Source organism: Oryctolagus cuniculus, chromosome 17 (genome assembly GCF_964237555.1).
Source record: "Oryctolagus cuniculus chromosome 17, mOryCun1.1, whole genome shotgun sequence".
In the NCBI taxonomy this organism is placed as follows: domain Eukaryota; kingdom Metazoa; phylum Chordata; class Mammalia; order Lagomorpha; family Leporidae; genus Oryctolagus; species Oryctolagus cuniculus.
This window is the reverse complement of record NC_091448.1, coordinates 16,561,452-16,586,196: the sequence shown is the minus strand read 5'-3', so window position 1 is coordinate 16,586,196 and position 24,745 is coordinate 16,561,452. Positions and strand designations below refer to the sequence as shown.

General features: G+C 38.7%; 1 protein-coding gene across 34 annotated transcripts in view; it reads left to right on the top strand.

Moving 5' to 3' along the window:
* EFCAB3 (EF-hand calcium binding domain 3) overlaps nucleotides 1–24,745 on the top strand; it is a 649,184-nt gene that overhangs the window by 217,465 nt on the left and 406,974 nt on the right. For 32 of the 34 annotated variants that reach the window (XR_011383437.1, XM_070060541.1, XM_070060535.1 and 29 more), the window contains 6 exons: nucleotides 4,455–4,511; nucleotides 5,095–5,199; nucleotides 15,026–15,130; nucleotides 21,154–21,255; nucleotides 23,645–23,698; nucleotides 24,278–24,382. Coding sequence is in view for 33 of the 34 variants with exons in the window: in XM_070060541.1 (XP_069916642.1) it covers nucleotides 4,455–4,511; nucleotides 5,095–5,199; nucleotides 15,026–15,130; nucleotides 21,154–21,255; nucleotides 23,645–23,698; nucleotides 24,278–24,382 (528 nt within the window). In the remaining variant the exon portion in view is untranslated. The remainder of the gene's footprint in view (nucleotides 1–4,454; nucleotides 4,512–5,094; nucleotides 5,200–15,025; nucleotides 15,131–21,153; nucleotides 21,256–23,644; nucleotides 23,699–24,277; nucleotides 24,383–24,745) is intronic. The other 2 variants (XM_070060522.1, XM_070060519.1) reach the window with 2 other exon arrangements.

Here is a 24,745-nt window from a genome sequence, read left to right as displayed (position 1 = left end):
TAACTTTGCCCTGCCATTTGCCAAAGATAAGTTCTAATATATGCTTTGAATTCCCTGTGATCTTTTGCTGTGAGATTTCCTTCCTTGGTTTCCTTCCTTTACCTTCTTTCATATTGATGACTGTGTTTCTGTGTTTCTGTGTGTAACACATCTTTAAGCATCTTTTGCAGGGCTGGACGAGTGGCAACAAATTCTTTCAATTTCTGTTTGTTATGAAAAGTCTTTATTTCACCTTCATTCACAAATGATAGCTTTGCAGGATATAATATTCTGGGCTGGCAGTTGTTCTCTCTTAGTACCTGGGCTATATCTCGCCATTCCCTCCTAGCTTGTAGAGTTTCTGATGAGAAGTCAGCTGTGAGTCTGATTGGAGATCCTCTGAGAGTAATCTGACGTTTCTCTCTTGCACATTTTAGGATCTTTTCTTTATGTTTCACTGTGGAGAGTTTAATTACAACGTGTCGTGGTGAGGATCTCTTTTGGTCGTGTTTATTAGGGGTTCTGTGAGCTTCCTGTACTAGGATTTCTCTGTCCTTCTCCAAACCTGGGAAATTTTCTGCTAACATCTCACTAAAAAGGCCTTCTAATCCTTTCTCCCTCTCCATGCCTTCAGGAACTCCTAGAACCTGAATGTTGGGTTTTTTAATAGTATCCTGAAGATTCCTGACAATATGTTTTAGATTTCTAATTTCCTCTTCTTTTCTTTGGTCTGACTGTATCCTTTCCTGTTCTCTGTCTTCTAAGTTCGATATTCTCTCTTCTGCTTCACCCATTCTGTTTGTAAGGCTCTCTATTGTGTTTTTCATTTGATCTATTGAATTCTTCACTTCAGTCACTATCACAGTTTCCTATTGTACTAGTTGTTTCATTTCATTTTGATTCCTTCTTAATATTTCATTTTCACGAGAGAGATTTTCTATCTTGTCCATTAAGGATTTCTGTAGTTCAAGAATTTGTTTTTGAGAACTTCTTAATGTTCTTATCAATTTTTTGAAATCTGCTTCTTGCATTTCTTCTATGTCATCATCTTCATAATCTTGAATTGGGGTGTCTTTTTCATTTGGGGGCGTCATAGTGTCTTCCTTGTTCTTGTTACCTCGGTTTTTGCGTTTGTTGTTTGGCATATTGGAGATATTTGGTTTCTTCACTGTGGTGCTTTTTCTTGTTATACTATGACTCTAGATTAAGTGGACTATCTGTTTTTGATGGAGCCTTAGGGCTTGAGATGGGTGTGGCCTGAGAGCTCTGTTTGGTGTGCCAAAGGTGACACTCCCAGGTTAGGTGTGGTAAACCTCTCTCTCTCTCTCTCTCTCTCTTTTTTTTTGATTCAAAAGGGACGTTATTCCACACAGCTGAACGAAGTTGGAGGTAGTTAGCAGGCAAATGATATACCCACAGGAGCCAGAGATTGGAAGCTCTTTCCCAAGGACCACACAGGGAATCTGTTCGGCCCTCAGAGTGGGCTCAAATTCTCCTTCAGTCTCCCACTGGGTTGCCAAAGTTACAGAATTGTAGCGTCTCTGGAGAGTGCTCACGTGAATTCCGTGAGTTCTCTCCCCCACCGTCTCTTTTTTCACAGTCTCAGTTCAGTAGCACCACAAATTTACTAGGTCCTAATCTCCTGTTAATTCGCCCCGCCCAGAGTCAGGTTTTTCTGCTAGGCTCAGGGCCGGTGCAGACCTGAGGTCGCTCTGCTTATGACGTATGTCCAAGATGGCGCCTGCTCTTTGTCTTGCTCGCCCTTGAGAGGTGAGCGGAGAGAGAGAAACCCGTGTCCGTACCAGTCACCTTTTTTTTTTTTTCTCTTTCTCTCTTCCAGTTAGCCTGGTGAACTTTTCCCCCCCCCCGGGGGGTCGTTCCCTCTAGTCTCCTCTCTCCACTTGCCTGCCGGTGTCTTGGGCTATTGAGGTTCGGCTCACCTCGCGTTCCAGCGCTGGTGTGTTGAGTCTGCCGCTGGTGTCCCGAACTGTGGGCTCCCACGCTCTCCACGCAGGTCCGCTGTGAATCCCGCGTTCTGGAAGAGTTTCTTCTGCTGTTTCCTCCCCTACTCTTCCTTGAACCTGCAGTATCTCCACTTTTATTAAACTATCTCTCCCCGGACTATCAGTGTGCTCCCTTCCTATTCTGCCATCTTGCCTCCTCCTCGACATTTTTCAAAAGAGGAAATCCAAATGGCCAACAGACACATGGAAAGATGTTCAGGATCACTAGCCATCAGGGAAATGCAAATCAAAACCATAATGAGGTTTCACCTCACCCCGGTTAGAATGGCTCGCATTCAGAAATCTACCAACAACAGATGCTGGCGAGGATGTGGGGAAAAAGGGACACTAACCCACTGTTGGTGGGAATGCAAACTGGTCAAGCCACTATGGAAGTCAGTCTGGAGATTCCTCAGAAACCTGAATATAAAACTACCATTTAACCCAGCCATCCCACTCCTTGGAATTTACCCAAAGGAAATTAAAATGGCAAATAAAAAAGCTGTCTGCACCCTAATGTTTATTGCAGCTCAATTCACAATAGCTGAGACATGGAATCAACCTAAATACCCATCAACAGAAGACTGGATAAAGAAATTATAGTATATGTACTCTATAGAATTCTATACAGCAGTAAAAAAACAATGAAATCCTGTCATTTGCAACAAAATGGAGGAATCTGGAAAACATCATGCTGAGTGAAATAAGCCAGTCCCAGAGAGACAAATATCATATGTTCTCCCTGATTGGTGACAACTAACCGAGCACCTAAAAGGAAACCTGTTGAAGCGAAATGGACACTATGAGAAACAATGACTTGATCAGCCCTTGTCCTAACTGTTGGGGAACAACTTACTTCATTATTCCTTTAATATTTTTTGTACTACTTAATACTATTGGTTGAACTCTTTGATTAACACACAATTATTCTTAGGTGTTGAAATTTAACTGAAAAGTGATCTCTGTTAAATATAAGAGTCGGAATAAGAGAGGGAGGAGATATACAGTTCAGCACATGCTCAAGCTGACTTTACCCTAATGTAGAGTTAGAAACATGCCAGGGGATTCCAATTCAATCCCATCAAGGTGGCATGTACCAATGCCATCTTACTTGTTAAAGTGATCAGTTTAAGTTCATAGTTGATCAAAAATATAGGATTAAGTGTCAAAGGGATTACATAAATAAGACCAGTGTCTGCAAATAATAATTAATAGAATTAAAAAGGAGCGAATGATTCTACGTTGGAGGTGAGAAACACAGCAGACTCATAGAATGGCAAATGCCCTGATCAGTACTCTGGCCTCAGAATAAGCCCTTGGGGCATTCGGATCTGGCTAGAAAGCACATGAGATTTTCTCAGGCATGGAAAGCCAAGACATCAAAACATTCTGGAAAAAAAAAAAACCTAGATGGGGGATCTCTGTGAGTGAGATCCCAGTGGGAAGAACAGTCCATCAAAGAAGGAGGTACCTTTCTCTTAAGGGAGGAGAGAACTTCCACTTTGACTATGGCCTTGTCTAAATAAGATCGGAGTTTTTAAACTCAAGAGGCTTCCATGGCCGTGGCAGCTCATGACAAGAGCCTTGGGTTATTACTGACGCCATAAACAAGAGTGTCAATTGTTAAATCAACAACGGGAGTTACTGTGCACCTACTCCCCACGTAGGATCTCTGTTCTTAATGTGTTGTACTATGCAAATTAACGGTGAAACTACTACTCAAACAATACTCTGTACTTTGTGTGTCTGTATGGGTGCAGTCTGTTGAAATCTTTACTTAGTATATACTAAATTGATCTTCTGTATATAAAGATGATTGAAAATGAATTTTGATGAAGAGTGGGATGGGAGAGGGAGTAGGAAATGGGATGGTTGCGGGCGGGAGGGAGTTTATGGGAGGAAAAGTCTCTGTGATTCAAAAGTTGTACTTTGGAAATTTATATTTATTAAATAAAAGTTGAAAACAAAAACAAAAACAAAATATGGATGGAGTTTGTGGATTCAAAAGGCTTCCATAGCCTAGGCAGCTCTTATCAAGAGCCTTGGGTGGTTCTGACATTATATATAAGAGTGTTAGTTGTTAAATTACAACAGATGTCACTGTGTATTAACCTCTCCTGCAGGACCTCTCTCCTCAATGAGTTGTATTATGAGTTAGTTCTCAGGGTTTTTTGTTTGTTTTTGTTTTTTTTTTTTTGGTGTTTGTGTGCAAATTGTTGAAATTTACTTGGTATAAAGTTGGTCTTCTGTATATAAAGTTAATTGAAAATGAAAAAAAAAAGATTGTGGGGCAAACAAGTAGATATAGAGGCCTCATTAATAACTTTTCAATTCTATAGTTTTATTGTTTTGGATTAAATTATAGATTCTTTAGGGCAAATAACAATGTATGTCATTTTGAAATTATGGCTTTAAAATGACTTGGTGAATCTCCACATCTGTTCTTATGACCTGATTTTTATCTTTTTAAAGCAGCTAATGCTGAGGTCTATCAAAAGAAATTGATGGATGGTGTGAAATCCCCTAAAGGTGTGTGAAATGCATAGAGATAAGTTAGATGGATGTGAGATTATCATGTTTTGTATTTGTTAATTTTCTAATCATTAAATTTTAATTTCTGCCATCCTTTCCCATATTCTGATGCCATATATATTTTATATCTAAATGTGTTTTAGGGGTTGATATTATTTTTCTGTTGTAGAGGGTATCCTCTTGAGATTTTTAATCTTTTTAGCATGAAATAAAATAATCAGATATTTTATCAGTACTTTAAAAATAAATTGTAGAAATAAAAACTGATAAAAAATTTTAGTCATGCTTGATATCTGTCTTGGCATTGAGAAAATGAAAGCAAACTCAATTTCTTAGTCAAAGGTGTTAGAGTTGTTTTCTCCTTTACTATAAATTGCTAAATGCTCAACCAGCTGGCTAACAAAAACCAGATCAGAGGAAGTATTCTAGTTGTAGTTCTGGCATCAGTATTTTTGCTACATTTGAAGAGATCTCATTATACTTTAGCCTTTGTGCATTAAGATCATCATAATTCTCAGGTAGTGATACCTTTCAATAATATATGGCAATTAGATTTTGATCATATTTTCTTTTTCCAAAGGAGGAATTATTGATGTTAGTAAACTGGACACTATTTTGCAAAACATGGAGATGAAACTCACAGAAACTGAAGTTAGTGATCTTAAGCAAAACATGCCAATTGATGGTAAGAAGTGAAGATTTATTTAAGTTGCTCAGAAAGTCTGAGAATTTGAACTTGTATATAAGACTCTCCAAAATGCTTATTTTGCAGTAAAATTTTTATTATTTAGAAAATGCTTTGTATTATCTTTTCAACATTAACAAAAACCTGAGAAAAACTCTTTAGGAAGAAGGTTTATTTCAGCTCATGGTTGGGAGGTTCACAGTTTAAGATCTGAAGGTCCCATTAGTCTATCATTTGATGATGCTGTGGATCGGGCATGCACAGGGAAGAGCAAATGATGAGCCAGGAAGGAGAGAGAGAGAGAGAGAGAGAAAGAGAGAGAGAGAGAGAGAGAGAACGCTCTCCCATGTGGTTTCTTTTTATAAAGCCTCCATGACTTGACCACGAGGCTCCACCCTATGAAACCAATCCAATTCAGTCATCTCCCAAAGGCTCAGACACCAGAACTGAATGTGGCCACTACTATGTCAGCACCATCAATCCATGACATTGGGACTTAAAGGTCTGTGTGAGTTGGGGAGTCAAATCATGGTTAAATTATTGCAGGCTTTTTAAATCTTTTTTGTACTAAAAATGTTATCTTGAAGAACTCATGCTAACAGTAAGTTTCACATCTTAACATTAAAAAATTATGGTTTAGCAATTTCATTCACCAATATTGGTACTATGATTGTGGCTACTATGATATTGAAGATCTAAAAAAAAGTATTGTGGAAGGGAGGATATATGAAGAACACATTAAATGGAAGACATTTAACACTAGAAAAGTTTTTAAAAAGAGAGAAAAAAACTGCCAAAGGCAGTTTTTACTAGCAAATTATTCTCCCATCAGTTTACATACTCAAGGAGGAGAAAGAAAGAAATGAGAAGTGCATGATACATTCCCACTCAACAGTCATTGTATTACAAGTTATGTTTTACATTTTTCCCCTCTTGATCACTTTTCTGACACTGGGTAGACAATCTGTTCTATTATTTAGCAAAGTTATTTTAGAATTCCTATGGAATTTCTATTTAAAATTATTTCCTAAAAATGGAAAAAAATCAAGATTACTTTTTTCTGATAATGTGCTTATGAAGCATATAAATTACTTTCCATTTCTAAATTCATATAAATATCTGTTGTCACTATAGAAAATATCTAGTTTTAATGAAGTCAGAGGTTGGTTTAAAAATAACTAATAATTCTCTTATGTAAATAGGGAAATAAATATGTCTGCCTACATCAATGAAAATAACAGTAAACTATAAAATAGAGGACAGTTTCAAAAATCCAATTGAAATGATGTAGAGTGGGATACCAAATTTAAATCTTGTTCTTTTTCAACTAACAAATTAGTAGTTTTTTTCTTTAAAGTGAAAGAGTTAAAAAAAATGACTCCATGAAAAGAAGATACTGGAATCTCAAAACCCATAGTGAAAGAACCAAAAGGATCACATAAATAAGAATAGTGTCTGCAAATACTAGCTGATAGAATAAAAAAGGGAGAGAATGATCCAACATGGGAAGTGAGATACACAGCAGACCCATAGAATGGCAGATGTCCTGGACAGCACTCTGGCCTCATAATCAGCCCTTAAGGCATGCGGATCTGGCTGAAAAGCCCATGAGAGTATTTCAGGCATTGTCACTCCCCCTCTTCGTGGAGGAACGACACAGGACCCTGCGCTGTTCTTTTGTCTGCTCGGCCCTTCCCGGGTTTGCTGCTGGTTCTTCCCGGGTTGGCTACCGACCCTTCCACCTCCGTGGAAGGGCGGTTCCCCCTGCCACATTCCCCACTTCCGCGGGGGAGCGGCACACTGCTGGCCGGCTCTCTTGGGGGCTGCACAGGTGTTCCCCTTAGATGTTCCCCTTAGATGTTCCTGGTGCATGCCGTCTCTCTCCTCCTTTATAGTCCTCCTCCGCCAATCCCAACTCGGCTGCCCACACGCCGAGTACGCTGCTCTCCTCCAATCAGGAGCAGGTCCTGCTGTTTATTGGTTGAACTGGAGGCAGCTGGGTAGAAGCTGTTTTCTCCTCTCCCAGCGCCATATTGTGGGAGAGCAGATGCATAGAATAAGTCTTAATTCCAGTAACTTAGTCTAGTCCGAGTTGCTCCCCACAGATCCCCCTTTCTTTTTATTTTTTGGCGTTGATACGCGCCTGTCTTCGGTGCCCCGCGGCACACACTCTGCTCTGCTTGCTAGAGTTGCCCACAGGTTCTTACAAGTCCTATCAATCAGGCAAACCGAATCCGGGTCCTCTCTTCGCCATGTTGTGAGGAGGTTTTTAGGCGCTGATGCGTGCCTGTGTTCGGTGCCCTGCAGCACATGCTCTGCTCTGCCTGCAGGTGCTTACAAGCCCTATCAGGCAAACCGAATACAAGCCTTCTCATTGCCATATTGTGGGGAGGCTTATTGGTGTTGATTCGTGCCTATCTTCGGTGACCTGCAGCTCATACTCTGGTCGAGCTGCCTGCTGGTGCTTACCGCCTTACTAATCAGGCAGACCGAATCCAAGCTCTCTCATTGCTGTGTTGTGGGGAGGCCTTTCTCTATTTCTCTATCTCTGGGCATTCCTATTTCTCCCATTTTACTTCTATCTACCAGCATTCCTATTTCTCTCATTTTACTTCTAAAACTTCTGTTTCTCTTTTCCCTGCGGCTTCCCGGAGCCCGCCCCGAGGCTGCTTCTCGGCGGCTTCCCGGCTCTGAGCCGCTTCAGCCAGCTTCTCTCATCTGTGTGGCTTCCCGGCTTTACGCCCGCACCACGGCCTCGCACCAGCCCAGCGTTCCCTATCTACTTGTGCCCCGCACGCTCTCTCTGCGCACGGCAGCCTCTGCGAGTCACACAGCCCCAGCTCACGTTTCTGCCACTAGCATTCAATCCAAGTTCCCCGGGCTAACCTGGCAAATTCAACCCAGCTCACGTTTCTGCCCCACAATTTGGCTTCCCGTCCTTTGCTCCCCGGGCTAATCTGACGGATTCCAACCTGGCTTACGTTTCCGCTTCTGGTTTTAACTTTTCGCCCCTTATTCCCGGGCTAACTCGACGAATCCCAAGGTAGCTTTCGTCTCCGCCTCAGCCTGCCCCCGCGGCTACATCCTCCCTAACATATTTTTCTCTACCCGGTATGTTTCCCTAAGTTTTCTTCCAACAATATTCCTCCCTCATTTCTCCTGGCCTCTCCCCACAGTCCGTATCCAAGTCTAAGTTTCTTATAGGTTTCACTTTCACTTTCAACCTGCAGTCCATATCTGAGTCTAAGTTTCTTCTTGCTTTCACTTTAAATCCTAACTTCTTTCCCACAGTCCGTATCCGAGTCAATAGGTTCTTCCGGCACCTTTTCTGTCCGGCTTTTCCCTAGGCTCTTCTAATCTCTCTCTCCGGTATTTTCCCAGTTCTTCCTGTTTCTTCCCTCCTAAGTTTCCTATCCGAGTCACGGCACCATTATGTCGCTCCCCCTCTTCGTGGAGGAACGACACAGGACCCTGCGCTGTTCTTTTGTCTGCTCGGCCCTTCCCGGGTTTGCTGCTGGTTCTTCCCGGGTTGGCTACTGACCCTTCCACCTCCGTGGAAGGGCGGTTCCCCCTGCCACATTCCCCACTTCCGCGGGGGAGCGGCACACTGCTGGCCGGCTCTCTTGGGGGCTGCACAGGTGTTCCCCTTAGATGTTCCCCTTAGATGTTCCTGGTGCATGCCATCTCTCTCCTCCTTTATAGTCCTCCTCCGCCAATCCCAACTCGGCTGCCCACACACCGAGTACGCTGCTCTCCTCCAATCAGGAGCAGGTCCTGCTGTTTATTGGTTGAACTGGAGGCAGCTGTGTAGAAGCTGTTTCCTCCTCTCCCAGCGCCATATTGTGGGAGAGCAGATGCATAGAATAAGTCTTAATTCCAGTAACTTAGTCTAGTCTGAGTTGCTCCCCACAAGGCATGGAAAGCCAAGACACTCTGGGGGGGAAAAAAAACCTAAATGAATAATCTCCGTGAGTGAGATCCCAGTGGAAAGAACAGGTCATCAAAGAAGGGAGGAGAGAACTTCCACTTTGACCATGGCCTTGTCTAAATATGATCAGAGTCAGTGAACTCAGGGGGCTTCCATAGCCTTGGCAGCTCATGACAAGATCCTAGGGTGATTACTGATGCCATAAACAAGAGTGTCAATTTGTTAAGTCAACAACAGGAGTCACTGTGCACTTACTCCTCATGTAGGATCTTTGTCCTTAGTGTGCTGTACATTGTGATTTAATGCTATAACTAGTATTCAAACAGTATTTTTCACTTTATGTCTCTGTGTGGGAGCAAACTGTTGAAATCTTTACTTAATATATGCTAAACTGATCTTCTGTATATAAAGAGAATCAAAAATGAAAAAAAAAACCCATAGTGAAAGTGACCAAAAAATAAAAGTTGCATCATTGAAACCGACTTATCAGTACAAATATGATCTTAACCTGGACCTCACTGAACTGAGATCATATTTCAGCTTTATTCTTTGTGTGATTTTGTGGTTTTGAATGGGGTAAATGGTATGAAATTCCATAGCCAACATATATTTCCAATTTCACATCTCAGTGTCACATCAAAATTTAACATACATGCATTTGTTAACTTATTGTTTAATATAAGAAAAATCTTTAGAAAAATGAAAAATTAAAACATTTTTCTATTGAGGGACAAATTATAAAAATGTAACCTTCATATTTATACTATGTTTTATTTTCATTATTTAAAATTTTTCTTTTATATAAAGTAAACAAACTTCATGTATTTCATATATACAGCTTTAGAAACATAGTGGTACTTCCCACCCTACCATCCCTCCTGCCCATGTTCCCACCCTTTTTAATAGCATTTTATCAATATACACAGACTCATACATGTTAATTTTTATCATGATTAAATTATTTTAGATTATGAAATTTTATTTAAAAACTTTTAGAAGATATATTTATTTATTTGAAACTCATGGTTATAGAGAGATAGAAAGGAAGATACTCACACATCAAATGGCTGAAATGCCAGGGTTGGGCCATGCTGGAGCCAGGAGCCAGAAGCCAGGAGCTTCCTCTGGATCTCTCATGCAGGTGACAGGAGGCCAATCACTTGGGCCAGCCTCTGCTGCATTCCCAGTCACATTAGCAGGGAGCCGGATTGGAAGTGGATCAGCCAGGACACAAACTGGTACCTATAAAGGATGCTGGCATTACAGCTGGCAGTTTAACTCCCTACCTCACAAAGCTGGCCCCTGATTATAATATTTTTTGACAGGCAGAGTGGACAGTGAGAGAGAGAGAGAAAGAGACAGAGAGAAAGGTCTTCCTTTACCATTGGTTCACCCTCCAATGGCTGCTTCGGCCAGTGCACTGTGCTGATCCGAAGCCAGGAGCCAGGTACTTCTCCTGGTCTCCCATACGGATGCAGGGCCCAAGCACTTGGGCCATCCTCCATTACACTCCCGGGCCACAGCAGAGAGCTGGACTGGAAGAGGAGCAACGGGGACAGAATCCGGTGCCCCGACCGGGACTAGAACCCAGTGTTCCGCCGCCACAGCGGAGGATTAGCCTATTGAATCGCGGCGCTGGCCTGATTATATTTTAACAAACGACCGATATACTTATATTATTCATTATTTTCTAAGGACTTATTTCTATAGTAAATGGGAAATAAAACTGTTAAGATTATTACAGAGAAACTTGTGATATTCAACTCAAAACCCTGCACTTGTGTGGGAGGCCAGGAGGAAGCATCTGGCTCCTGGCTTTGGATCGGTGCAGCGCGCCGGCCGCATTGGCCATTTGCGGGGTGAACCAACAGAAGGAAGACCTTTCTCTCTGTCTCTCTCTCTCACTGTCTAACTCTGCCTGTCAGATAAATAAAATAAATAAATAAGTGACCTGAAGAAAGTTCTGGAAAACATGAGAATGCAGCTCACAGATAAAAAAAGAAAACTGTAGAGCTTCAGAAAATACTGCCAACTGATAGTGAGCAAAGCAAGTGTCACTAGGGCCATAAGCATTACTATCAAGTTAGGTCCCAGTGGAAAAAAATCCTAATATTTTAAGTCACTGAAGAGTTTAATAAAAAGAAAGGAAGGATAAATAAGAGAAGAAGAAAGGTGAAGAAAGATAAAGGAACATAAAGGATAAATCAGAAAAGAAAAAGGGCAAAGCAAGATAAGGGAACATTTCCACGTAGTAGAGTTCCCCTTACATTTGCCTCAGTTGCCAAAAATTACATGTGCAAGTACTTGTCACATTTAGCTATCTTTTCTTTTTCCTGGCCCAGGTTTTGTTTGACGGGATGATTGAGTACATTTCTCAGATAAATCATTTTTTAAAATATCTAATTATCTTGTTGATGCTACTCTGAGATATCTGATATGTGTTGTGTCTTTATTTTTATAACTGCTGGAGAAGATTATTGGATGAAATAAAATCTCTCCTAAATGTGAAATTCTCAAAATTAACACACACAAGTTTATGCTCCTATTTGTATCCAATTTAATAACATTTTACAATGCAATGAATGGTTTGTAATATACCTTTAAAAGTAGTCTATACTCCCCTAGAAATTGATTTGAAATATAGTTAAACAACACTCATAATTAAAAGTAACTAGTTTTAGTACTCAAATAGTACTTTACACTTTGTGTTTCTGTGTGGGTGCAAACTGTTGAAATCTTTACTTAATATATACTAAATTGATCTTACGTATTTAAAGATAATTGAAAATGAATCTTGATGTGAATGGAATGGGAGAGGGAGCAGGAGATGGGAGGGTTGCGGGTGGAAGGGAAGTTATGGCGGGGGGAAGCCATTGTAATCCATAAGCTGTACTTTGGAAATTTATATTTATTAAATAAAAGTTAAAAAAAAGTTCAAAGATTTTTGCAGTGGATTTCATTCTACTAATTTTTTGTGTTTCCTCTTAAATTTCTTGACTTTTAATTGAAGGAAATTTAGTAATAAACGTAAGACAAAAGAATAGGCTTGTGAGATGCCTTACTGCCTCCTCCTCTAAGCTCTGAAACAACAGAGAAGGACGGGAAGGGATACCTGGTGAAATAAGTTTACTGAAGCTGAGATTCTGCCTCCTGTCACACGTAGGCCTTTTGGAGAAGTGACAATTTGGAGCATTCCCTGTAGAAGTCTGTGACAAATGTTGTCCACTATACTGTCATGTTTTAGTTTTTCTTTGGTGCTTCATCCACTTTGCTGAACATATTAAAGAGGGTTAGGTATTGGTGGTCAGAAGCCTAATTGTCAGTTTTTTGACTCAAGCTGCAGGCTTATTTTCATCTGTCCATTGTGAAATTCAGCTTATCTTTTCTCTATTCTGCATTGGTATTTTGAAAGTTGGATTTTTGTTAAAGGATTGTGGGCTTTGAAGCCAGAGTGCTTCTTCCACTTAATGCCCCTGCAACTGTGGGAAGTTATTTAATTTCTTATTATCCAGTTTCCTCATTTATAAAATGGGATAATGATTATAAATCACCTAAAGTTATTGTGAGAATCAAATGAACTGATACATGTAAAGTACATGTATCTAGAACCACTCACTAAATATGAGAAGTTCTTCTAACATCTGCAGACATTTTGACTCCATACATGCACTATCAACCCATTACTGTTGCTTCCATTATGTAGGATTCTTTAGCAAAGTTCTGTTTATCATTAGTCTGGATGATATATGTTTGTTTTACACTCCTATTTTAAAATAAAAGTAAATTTCTGTAGTTCTGTATAATATTAAAAAAACTAAGCAATATTTTGATTGCACAACTAAGCCACATGTATTGTCAGTGATCAGTTGGGTGAGGAACTTGGGCCATCCTCCACTGCACTCCCTGGCCACAGCAGAGAGCTGGCCTGGAAGAGGGGCAACCGGGACAGAATCCGGCGCCCTGACCGGGACTAGAACCTGGTGTGCCGCCGCCGCAGGTGGAGGATTAGCCTATTGAGCTGCAGCACTGGCCCCCTTCTCATTCTATATTAGATTTAATCCAAGTCTTACATACTTAATTTATACATGCCTTTGTTTGTTTTTTAATTTATATTTCCATATTTGGTATGTTTGCTCATGCACTGATAAAATGTTTTTAAATTAACATCCATATAATATTTTAACATAGGTAGGTCTAACTCTTCATTCCTGTTCTCATATACAAATGCAATAGGCTTCTTCCCCAACCCCTGATCCTGGATCTGATTTCTTTTTGGGAAAATCTTTTTGGTGTCACTTATAGTAATAGTATATTTGTTTTGTTTCTTTGTTTTTCATCTTTCATTTGCTGTGTAACCTATATCTTTATGAAAAAAATTAATTTCTTAGTTACATATCTCCTTATCATCAAGCCTAGTTAAAATACCAAAATGATGGAGAAATATAGAAGCATATATTACATCACTTGTTTTCTTTGGAACAAAAATGTTGACTATCCTTTCAAATTTAGATTCAGCAGAAAAATCTTTCACATTATACAAACATACATGTACATATGTATATGCATGTATATGCATCTTTCTGAATCAAATTCAGACCATATGGTGATGTACCCACTTGGCTGTAGCTTAGGCCTCCATGGAATCAGGCTGGATGTACCTTGCTGAGGGTAGATGTTGCCTTATATACCTCACTGGGTGTGTTCCCAGTAAGAGGGTTTCACAGATATTGTAAGCACGCCATTATGTGTCTGAGGTAGGAGAGGCAGCGCTTGTATATGGTGCCAGGTCAAGGGTTGCCCTAAGGGATTAGTCTACCATGTTAGTTCACTGGTGGGTGAGTGGTAGCAGATAAATGACTTGTGGTCCTGAATATCTTTCATAATCCTATATAGCTTCTGTTTGCTTGTTTCCTTCATTTCTTCTGCTTACTTTCCTTTTACAATTTACTTAAATTTTAATATTTTTTGGGGGGGGTTCCATTACTGCTACCAATTGTTTCTATTTATTCTCTCTCAGATGCCTTGTTTCTTTCTGGATCAGATTCTTTTAACTGAGAGCTTTTTCCTTGTACAATTGAAAGGAACATTTGAGGCTAAGATGGAAGTACATTTCCAAGAATAGTTACCTTTTCTTCTCCTAGACATTTGGAGACAGGATCAGTGCAGGATGAGTGAGACGTTTTGCACTGTCACAGTGAAGTGAACCTTAGCTTCAAGTTTGTGCAGGAGTCTGCTCAGACTCTGTTTCAGGGATACTTTTTCTCTCTGTTTTCTCTGATCCAGAGTAACTCCCCACTGTCACTAGCAGTCTACTCGGCATGAGAGTGGGGTATGGTAGGTTTACTTCTTGTTTACTCTGAGCTGGGCTGAAGGTTCAGCCTTTTGGGTTCCCAGGCTCACAGGGACAGAATATTTTTTGGTTAGGTCCAAGAATTTGATTTTGTTCATCTGTACTCTCTGAGGCCTTTTGAATTCTTGCCTTCCATTAGATTTTGGACTGGGATTATTTTACTCTCTTATGAGCTCCTCAGTGCATTTAATATCTTATTGAATATATCAGTTGTTTTCCACAGGAAGGTTGGTCTGAATAGCATAGTCCTCTAAATAATTGGAAACAGAACCTGATCACAATTTTTGGTCAACAGATAAAGTATCTTAATTTGGAAGTTCAGAAAACAAAAATAAGCTCTACTCACTGACATCTCTGATTTATTTTACACTTTGCTGTAAACAATTTAATAATTATTTATCCATTTAGAATATTTCAATTCTAATTCCAACACCATTATTGCTCTCCTCTTGATATATATGAACAGACTTTATTGAACCTTAGTCTTTCTCATGAATCTGATAATCATAATTCACAGTAAAATCTCATATTATTCTCTTTTTCCCAAGAAGGGATTAGTGATATCAATGAAGTGGATATTCTTTTGAAAAGGATGAGGATGAATCTTGCTGAAAAGGAAACTAGTGATCTGATACATAATCTGCCAGTTGATGGTGAGTATTTGAAATACATTTAAAATGTTCAGTACGTCTGTAAAATATGTGCTTCTGTAAGAGTCTCTGAACACTCCTAGTTGATATTAAAAAGACTAAATATTAAAGAAAACTCGGACTGTAAGCAAACATATTTTTGTTCTCTTGACATTTTCAGCAATTTTAGTTCAGCTGAGAGTGGCCAGTACCACTTCTAGACCTAGGGAGAATTAGAGAAAGGCAGTGCTGTTGTGAGGAGGGAAGACACATAGGAAAACGGGAAAAAATAACATTTCTCCTTGCTGGCCCCACAATTGTTTACCATGGACATTTAAGAAGACAGAAAGAGTCAAGGAGGCATGGAATGTGATACCAATTTTCTACCAGATTAGTATGATAGAACCCTCGAAATACTTCCTGGGAAAGAGCAGGTAACATTGAGGCCTGAACGTGTAGAATGCCTGAATGCCCAGTTTCCCTACTTAGTGACTGTTTATATTCCTCATATTCCTGAACCTAACTCCATGGCTCAAGGACTATGTTCAGGGATTCCTAATCTCCCTTGATGAACTATAGACAAATGCTAAAATTTAACAAATTCTGAATTATGGTTGAACTAATCCCCAAACCCAGTAAATACAAGTTTAGGATATTAACTTTAGAGTATTCCAGTGGGGCCAAGTATATCTTTATGGAACATAAACCTGACCATGTAATAACCTTAGACAAGTCAATCATTACCTTATTAAGGATCTATTTCTTTCTATCATTGTGTAATATAGGCACTGTCACCTAAAATACTTTCTTATTAATTTATTCTGAATTTTTGGTGCTGCCTATCTATAAGAATCTTCAGGTCGTCTTCACTGTTTCATTTCCATTGCTTGCAATCATATAATCATTAGGAAAAATGAATCTAGATGTGGAGCCATTAAGTTTCATAAAAAATATTTTTTAACCTCAAGGTCTTTCTAAAGTTATAGTAAAATTGGGGGATTTTTCAAAAAGATTTATTTGAAGGTCAAAGTTACAGAGAGGGAGAGGCAGAGGTAGAGAGAGAGAGGTATCTTTCATCCACCCCAAATGGCCACAACAATATTTGGGCCAGACTGAAACCAGAAACCAGTAACTTCTTCCAGTTCTTCCATGTGAGTGCAGCACTTGGGCCGTCTTCTGCTGCTTTCCCAGGTGCGTTAGCAAGGAGCTGGATCAGAAGTGGAGCAGCCAGAAATTGAAACAGTGCCCATTTGGAATGCTGGCATTGCAGATGGTGGCTTATCCTAATGTGTCACAGTGCTGGCTATAGTTGTGGGATTTTTAAAAAGTTTTATTTATTTATTTGAAAGGAGATTTACAATGTTTTTAATCATAAAAACTAGAACATTTCAATGAAATTGAAAACAGGAAAACAATAAAGAAAATCAACAAGACCAAAATCTGGTTCTTTGAAAAGACAAATCTATAAACCTGCAGCCAAACTAACAAAGAAAAAATGAAAGAGGACACAGATTACTAATGTCAGAAGGGAAAGGAGTGATATCAGTAGGGACCCCACCAATACTAAAAGGAGAACAAAAGGGATACCAGGATCAATTCTATGCTTACAAATGTAATAACCTCAATGAAACAGACCAGTTCTTTAAAGGGTACACAGGCTGCCAAATGTCAAACAAGAGGGGATAGACAATTTGAATAGGCCTGTTTTTGTTAAGGAAATTGGTTAATAATTAACCTTTCATATAAAAAGCACCAGGCCGAGATGGTTTCACAAGTGAATTGTACTAAACCTTTAAGGAAGAAACTTTACCAACTCTCTACAATTTCTAGAAGCAGAGACAATAGTTACTAAACTATTTCTTCTTTTAAAAAAGAAGAATTATTTATTTATTTGAAAGAGTTACACGGAGAGAGAAGGAGAGGCAGAGAGAGAGGTCTTCCATCCACTGGTTCACTCCCCAATTGGCCACAACAGCCAGAGCTGCTCTGATCTGAAGCCAGGAGCCAGGAGCTTATTCCAGGTCTCCCACATGGATGCAGGGACCCAAGGACTTGGACCATCTTCTACTGCTTTCCCAGGCCACAGTAGAGAGCTGGATTGGAAATGGAGCAGCTGAGTCTCAAACTGGCGCCCATATGGGATGCCGGCACTGCAGGCGGTGGCTTTACCTGCTGCACCACAGCGCCGAACTCACTGAACTCTTTCTCTGAGGTTTGCCTTACTCTGCTACCAAAACAGGGAGAGATATTATAAGAAAAAATGGCATACTGATATCTCTTATGAAAATAGATACAAACATCCTCAGTACAATATTAGCAAATATAATTCAACTATCTATAAAAGAGATTATTTACAACTAAGTGGGATTCAACCCAGGTTAGCAAGGCTGGTCAACATTCACAAGGCAATTCATGTGGGCTGGTACTGTGGTATAGCAGGTAGACCTGCTTCCTTGGGCCCTGGTACCCATTTTGGAGACCCAGAATAAGCTCCTGGCTCCTGGCTTTGGATTGGCACAGCTCCGGCTGTTGCGGCCAATTGGGGAGTGAACTAGCAAATGGAAGACTTCTCTCTCTCTTGTCTCTACCTCTCTCTGTAATTCTGTCTTTCAAATAAATAATAATAATTAAATCTTTAAAAATATGTTTAGTGGTTTGTTAGAACTAAGTTTTATTATTATCATCATTTAATTTAAATTTAAATGGATGCATGTCTCTCTAGTGGCCACTGTATTGGATATTGAAGACCTATAATAGCCTTACTCTAGGATGTGGTGTATACTTCTGAGGTGTAGCCTTTCTGTTTTCTCAGCTATTTGTCCAGCTATTTGTCCTGCTCATCAGGCCATAGCAGAGAGCCGGATTAGAAATGGAGCAGCTGGTACTAGAACCAGCACCCATATAGCGGCTTTACCCACTGCACCACAGCATCAACCCCAATGAAGTTTCTTTACTCTAGTCAGACTAACACTTCAATACCAGCTGGCATTATTTAACTGATAGTACAGCAATATTTCACTCTTAGTCCTGTGGCAGCCATTTTCTAATGTAGCATTTCTTTGAGCCATGTGTAATCTAAACCCTGCTTCAGAATTCATATCAAACACCCCCACCCCCTCAGTATTAGTTAGCTTTTCATTTTTACATTGAAATATCCCGAGGCAACAAACTTTATTTTGATCAGTTTTGAAGGTTCACATTCTCAATCAGGCAGTTCTATTGGTTTGGACTCTGGTGAGGGCAGCAGAGGCAATGGCAGAGCACGTGTGGATGATGTACCATGTTACAGGCCAGGAATCAGAGCGAGAGGCTGGGCCTTTCAAATAAACAAGTTAATCTTTTAAAAAAGCAATTAATATAATCTATCACATCAACAGGCTAAGCAGAAAACTCACATGATTGTATCAATAGATGAAGGAAAAGCATTTGACAAAAATCCAATGCTCATTCATGACAAAAATTCTTGGTGACCTAGGAATATAAGTTTCTCAATTTAATAGGGAATAAGAAAAAAAAAACCCTCAGGTAACATCATGCTTAATGGTGAGAAACTACAAGCTTCTCCAATAAGAAGAGGAACAAGACACAGTGATCTATTTCTTCCACCATCCATTTTCAACTTAATACTAGAAAGCCTAATTAACATATAATAGAGAAGAAAAGGAAATTAAAAGTATACTTGTTTTGATTTATAAAAATCAACCTAAAATGGATTAAAGATATAAAAGTGAAAATAGAAGCTATGAGAACATAGATAAAATACTTTGAGACAACAATAAACAATATTTTGGATATGGCCCAAAAGTACAGGAAGCAAAAACAAAATAGGTAGTAAATAAACTTATATCAGACTAAGAAGCTTCTGCTCAGCGAAGGAAATAATCAACAGAGTAAATTCAACTGACAATGGGAGAAAATATTTGTAGTCTCTTCATTTGACAAAGGATTAATTTCAAGAATGTATAAGCAGCAAAACAACAACAAACAAAAACAATCAGTTAAGAAATGGGCAAAGTATCTGAATAGACATTTCTCAAAAGAAGAAATACAAATGGCCGACAAATTATTTTGAAATGTTTCATATGTCTAGCCATTGGGGAAATGCCAATCAAAACCATAATGAGATATCCTCTCAAGTTAGAAGAGATATTATCAAAAATATTAAAAATAATAAGTACAGATGAGGATATGGACCAAAGAGAACCCTTATATACTGTTGATGGGAATAAAAATTAATATAACCATTATGGAAAAAATATGGAGGTTTTTTAAAAGCTAAAAACAGTTTTAGTTAGATAAATTAGATTTAGTTTAGATAATCCAGTTATCTCACTTCTGTGTATGTATCTGAAGGAGATTAACCCATATTAAAGAGATACTTGCATTTCCATATTCACTGTGGCACTGTTCATGACAGCCAAGCTATGATGGAATCAACCTAGGTGTCCATGGATGGAGGAAATGATAAAGAAAATGTTGTATATAGGGATGTTGGGCAACAGATGTTGTGGATTCATTCTGAGACGAGGAGCGTGGTGGGGACAAGGGGCGCGGAGTCACCACACAGACCCCGGGAGTCGGGTGAAAGCGGGCCAGAGGCGAGCAGCCCGCAGACTTGTTTATTTCAGTTGGTACAACAGCTTATATAGCCAAGGCAGCCAATCTGGTCAAGGGGCACTCTATGCCCTAACTATCACAGCCTGTTGCCAGGCAGTATCCGAAGCCATCCAATCATAACCTGTTGCCAGGCAGGCTCTATTTGCCATGTGGTTTGCAAAACCATCCAATCACAGCCTGTTGCCAGGCAGGCCCTGTTGCCAGGTGGGTTTCAAAGCCATTCCTGAGTAACTGATGCTCACTTGCCAGTGGCCATCTTGGCATGGCCTTCTCATTCCATCACATGGGCTGGCACTGAGGATCAGCAGGTTAACCCGCTGCCTGCAGCTCCTGTGTCCCATATTTTCACCAGTTTGAGTCCTGGCTGCTTCATTTCTGATCCAGATCCCTGCTAATGCTCCTGGAAAAGCAGCAGAAGATGGCCCAAATGCTTTGGCCTCTGTACCCACATGGGAGACCCAAAGAAGCTCCTGGCTCCTGGCTTTGTCCTGGCACATCCCGGATGTTGTCACCATTTCAGGAGTGAACTATTGAATGAAAAAGCTCTATTTCTATTTTTGTCTCTCCCGCTCTCTGTAACTCTGACTTTCAAATAGATAAATAAATAAATGCATAAAGAAATATTTTTTAAAAAGAAAATGTGGGGGCTGGTGCCCTGGTGTAGTGGGTAAAGCCTCTGCCCTGTGGCTCTGGCTTCCCATATAGGCGCTAATTTGAGTCTCAGCTTCTCCATTTTTGATCCTGCTAATGTGCTTGCTAATGTGCCTGTAAAAGCAGTGGAGGATGCCCAAATATTTGGGTCTTTGCACCCACATGGGATCCCTGGAAGAGACTCCTGGCTTCTGGCTTCAGATTGGCCCAGTTCCAGCCATTTGGGGAGTAAACCAATGGAGGGAAGTCCTCTTTCACTCTGTCTGTCTCTCCTTCCACTCTGTAACTCTGCCTTTCAAATAAAAATTTTTAAAAAAGAAAATGTCATATATATATATATATATACACACACATTGTAATATTAGTCAGCCATAAAACAATGAAGTACTGACATTTGCAACAAAATGGATGAAACTAGATATCATTATGCTAAGTGAAATAAGCCATATGCAAAAAGACAAATAGTACATTTCTCTGTCATATGTAGAAGTTCTGTCAACAGAATGTGATTTTTGATTTCTCTATTTCTATAAATGGTATAACACTTATGCTACAACATTTGAGAGCTAATTATGTAAACTGATCTCCTCCCCACAAAAAAAAATCAAGGATAGAAATTTCAATTCTACTTTCATTACTGACAATCTGTATAACTGATCATACCTCATCGGGCCTTAGTCTTCATGGTAAAACTAATATCTCGAATGCACAGTAACTCATAGCTTTGTCACATTTTATGGTTATTCATTTTTGTTTACATTTCTCTCTTTTTTCCCTAGGACTTGTTGATGTCACTGAACTGGGCAGTGTTTTGCAAAACATGGGAATGAAACTCTCAGAAATGGAAAGTAAAGATTTAATAGAGAAACTACCTGTTGATGGTGAGCACGTAAATCTTTGAACTGATCAAGATAATCTGAGAATATGAGCAGTACATATCACCTCTGAAAAAGTGTATCTGTCATTAAAGAATCATTCATAAAAACTTAGAAATGAATTCAGAAAGGAAACGAGGTGATAGTCTTCCTTGTCACTTTGTTGAAATATGTCAGCAACCCCTTTAAGTTTAGAATCAAAAGAATCCTGATAAACTAGACAGGACTATTATTAGGACTATAACAAAGCAAATGAAATGACAAGCGTTGGGGAGAGTAATTTGAAAAACAATCTGGAGAGAAGTTAATATAGGAAACAAAATGGGAAAATAGAAGTAGGATAAGCAAGTTGAAGATGGGAGATTATTAATATGAGAGACACATTCCATAACCATATGTAATATTGTTCCCTCATTTTCTCAGGGTCAAGGGCCATGAAAACTCAGGTCACAATGTGTGGAATCCTTCCTAATTAAAGGACTGCATAATATCCTACTTCTAAGTCAGACTCCTTGATCCAAGGGCTGTATTCTTAGGCCTTCATAATCTAGCAATGGGCTAGAAACAAATACTAAACCATAGCTAAAACTGAATTAGAGCTGAGTTTTAGTGGATTAATACAAACATTGTTCTAAATAAAAGAAGTCATTCACAAAAGATCATTTAATGTATGGTTTCATTTACATGTAATGTCTGGAATAAGCAAGTCTATATTACTGCATACTAATGTTTTCATTTAGATTTTAGGAATTATCTCTTCCTATAATGAATTGACACTTAGCAGTTTCTGATATTTTCCCTGACACAGAGAAAATTAATTATTGCATGTGTTAAGGTAGGGGTTAGGGGCTGCAGACTAGTGGTATTAGGTTTTTTTCTGGGGTGGTAAAAATATTCTAAAAGTAGATTGTAGTAATGGTTGCATGTAACATCAACTGTAGATGAATTATATCTCAAAAATTGTTAAAATTAATTATTACTTGTTCTCTCTTTTTGGAACCAGAATATAATTAGAAAAAAAATTTTAGCATAGATTTAAAGGCAATGTGGACAACTAACTACACTATTGTTCTTTATATATACCCATTAAAATCTGAAAAATCATTACTAATTACTTTTCAATAATTTATGTTCTCCAAGGTCAATATTTCTCTGTTTAACATTAAGTTTCCATTTAAATATTTGTCATATAGAATTATGGGAAAGTCAAGAATATTTGTGTAAATTAAATGTATTAATGTTTTTCAACTAATAAAGGAAAATCAATCTGAAAAATCCCAATTTCTGAGTTGTATTATGCTTTCATGTTAATATACTTTTTAAAATTAATTAATTAATATATTTATTTTGATGCCTGCTTTTGTTTTAATTTTTTACTTATATAAGCTGAACAAATTTCATATATTTCATATATACCGATATAGCATAGTGATACTTCCTACCCTATCCTCCCTTCCATGTTCCCACTTACCTTCCTCCTTCCTTTCTTATTCTTTCTTTAAATTTTTACAATAACATAATTTCAGTATGTTTTATAATAATAAGCTAACCCTCTATACATAAAGAGTTCAACAAATAGTACGAAGCAAAAAGCACTGTTCCTCACCACTAGAGACAAGAGCTGTAAATAATGATCAAACATAAACTGTCAATTTTGCTGCTATAAATTACATTTTTTGGTACTCTATTAGTTACCACAGATAAGGGAAAACATGTTTGTCTTTTAGGGGCTGGCTTATTGGGCCCCTGCACCCATGTGGGAGACCAGAAAGAAGCTCCTGGCTTCAGACCAGCCCACCTCGGGCTTTTGAAACCAGTTGAGGAAAGAACCAGCAGATGGAGGATCTCTCTCTCTCTGTGTCTCTCCCTCTAACGTAAACTCTGCCTTTCTTATAAGTGAATAAATCTTTTTAAAAAATTTGATTATATGTATATATAATTTTTTTAGTTTTCTCAGGCTAATCACTAAAGTGATTATTAATTATGTAAAATAAAGAGTAAGAAACTTTGTCTCAAGGTAAAACTCAGGAACTCATATTTATCAACTAATTACATAAGAAGGCAATATCTAAAACCAAATACAAATGTTAATATGTAGTACATATGAGTTGAAAATCCTGTTCTTGTGCTTAATGTATAAATAGTTTAGGCATAGGACAATGAAACAGAACCCATAGAAAATGGTGACTTAATTTTATATCTCACTCTTGACGGTTGGAGTTTCAGCTTCCTAGAGTATAACAAATTGGAGGTCTGGAAATCATTCTAAAATCTTTGGTTCATTTTAGGGATAAATCTAGGGAAATTTGAAGAATATATGAATATTGCTTGATTTTTAAAATTCTATATTTTTCATCGGTGTCAATAGCTTATTTGTATTTGTTTTTCTTTACAGTTAATGAGAAGATTAAAACAACAAAGTTGATGGATGCAATGAAAGCTTTTACTGGTGAGTGAAAAATTACTAGGAAAGTTATTAATTATAAAATACTTTTCAACACATTGCATTTCCTTCTTTATTATCTTTTCATACTATATTTGCTTTCAAAATTCTGTAATATATTTACTTGCGTGATTTAAATTTAAGGTATACAATTAAAAGTCTGTATTTTGTTAAGAAATTGGCAGAATATTTTTAATAAATCAGTAATGATTTACTTTACCAATATTCAAATATCCCTTATGCTGTAGACATAAGTGAAGGGAAAATCACTATTAATAATATTCCACATATTACTAGATTCCTCTTCCAAAATGGTCAGTTTCCATTAATTTAACTTGCTGAGCAATCTTGGTAGCAAATTACATGCCCACAAATCTGTGACCCATAGATTATTCCTTTTATAAAATTAAGGGCGATGAGGTTGTCTTTGTGGTTCCCCAATAATTATGTGTAAGTTGTGTATGTTTCTATTTGTTCACTACTTCAAGTAAAAAGTCATACAGCACAGTTAATGAAATGTTTATAATTCACAGTCATTAGAGGTCCTCAGAGTGGTCAAGCACTAACATCCCTGTCTTTTGAAAGGAAAAAAGGTCGATGCCAATGATCTGCCCAACGTTCTGGGGAGCATGGGGATCGAGCTCACAGAAGGAGAATGTGCAGAACTACAGGAAGCCATTCCCACCGATGGTGAGCCCGACGAATGCCAGTGTAGCCTTTCCAGGGAGCTTGGTATTGAGGGTCATTGGTAGCAATTTTATAATGTTGTTTCTTCAGTTATTCCTTCTAAGAGGTGCTGAAAATGACCAGGGAGAGGTAAGTTCTCTATCATGTCGATTTAATGCGGGAGTCACCAAGCTCTTGAACTATCAGAGTTGACAGAAATGTAACCATGTTAAGCATACAGGTTACTGAGGTCTGAATGATATGAAGGAGAGAGCGAGAGATTATTACAAGGAAGGGAAAGGAGAAGGAAAAGGGAGACAAGAGTGAGATCATTTCTGAATAATGATAGAGTCTCTCCAGGCATTTCCTAAAATGCCAAACATTATA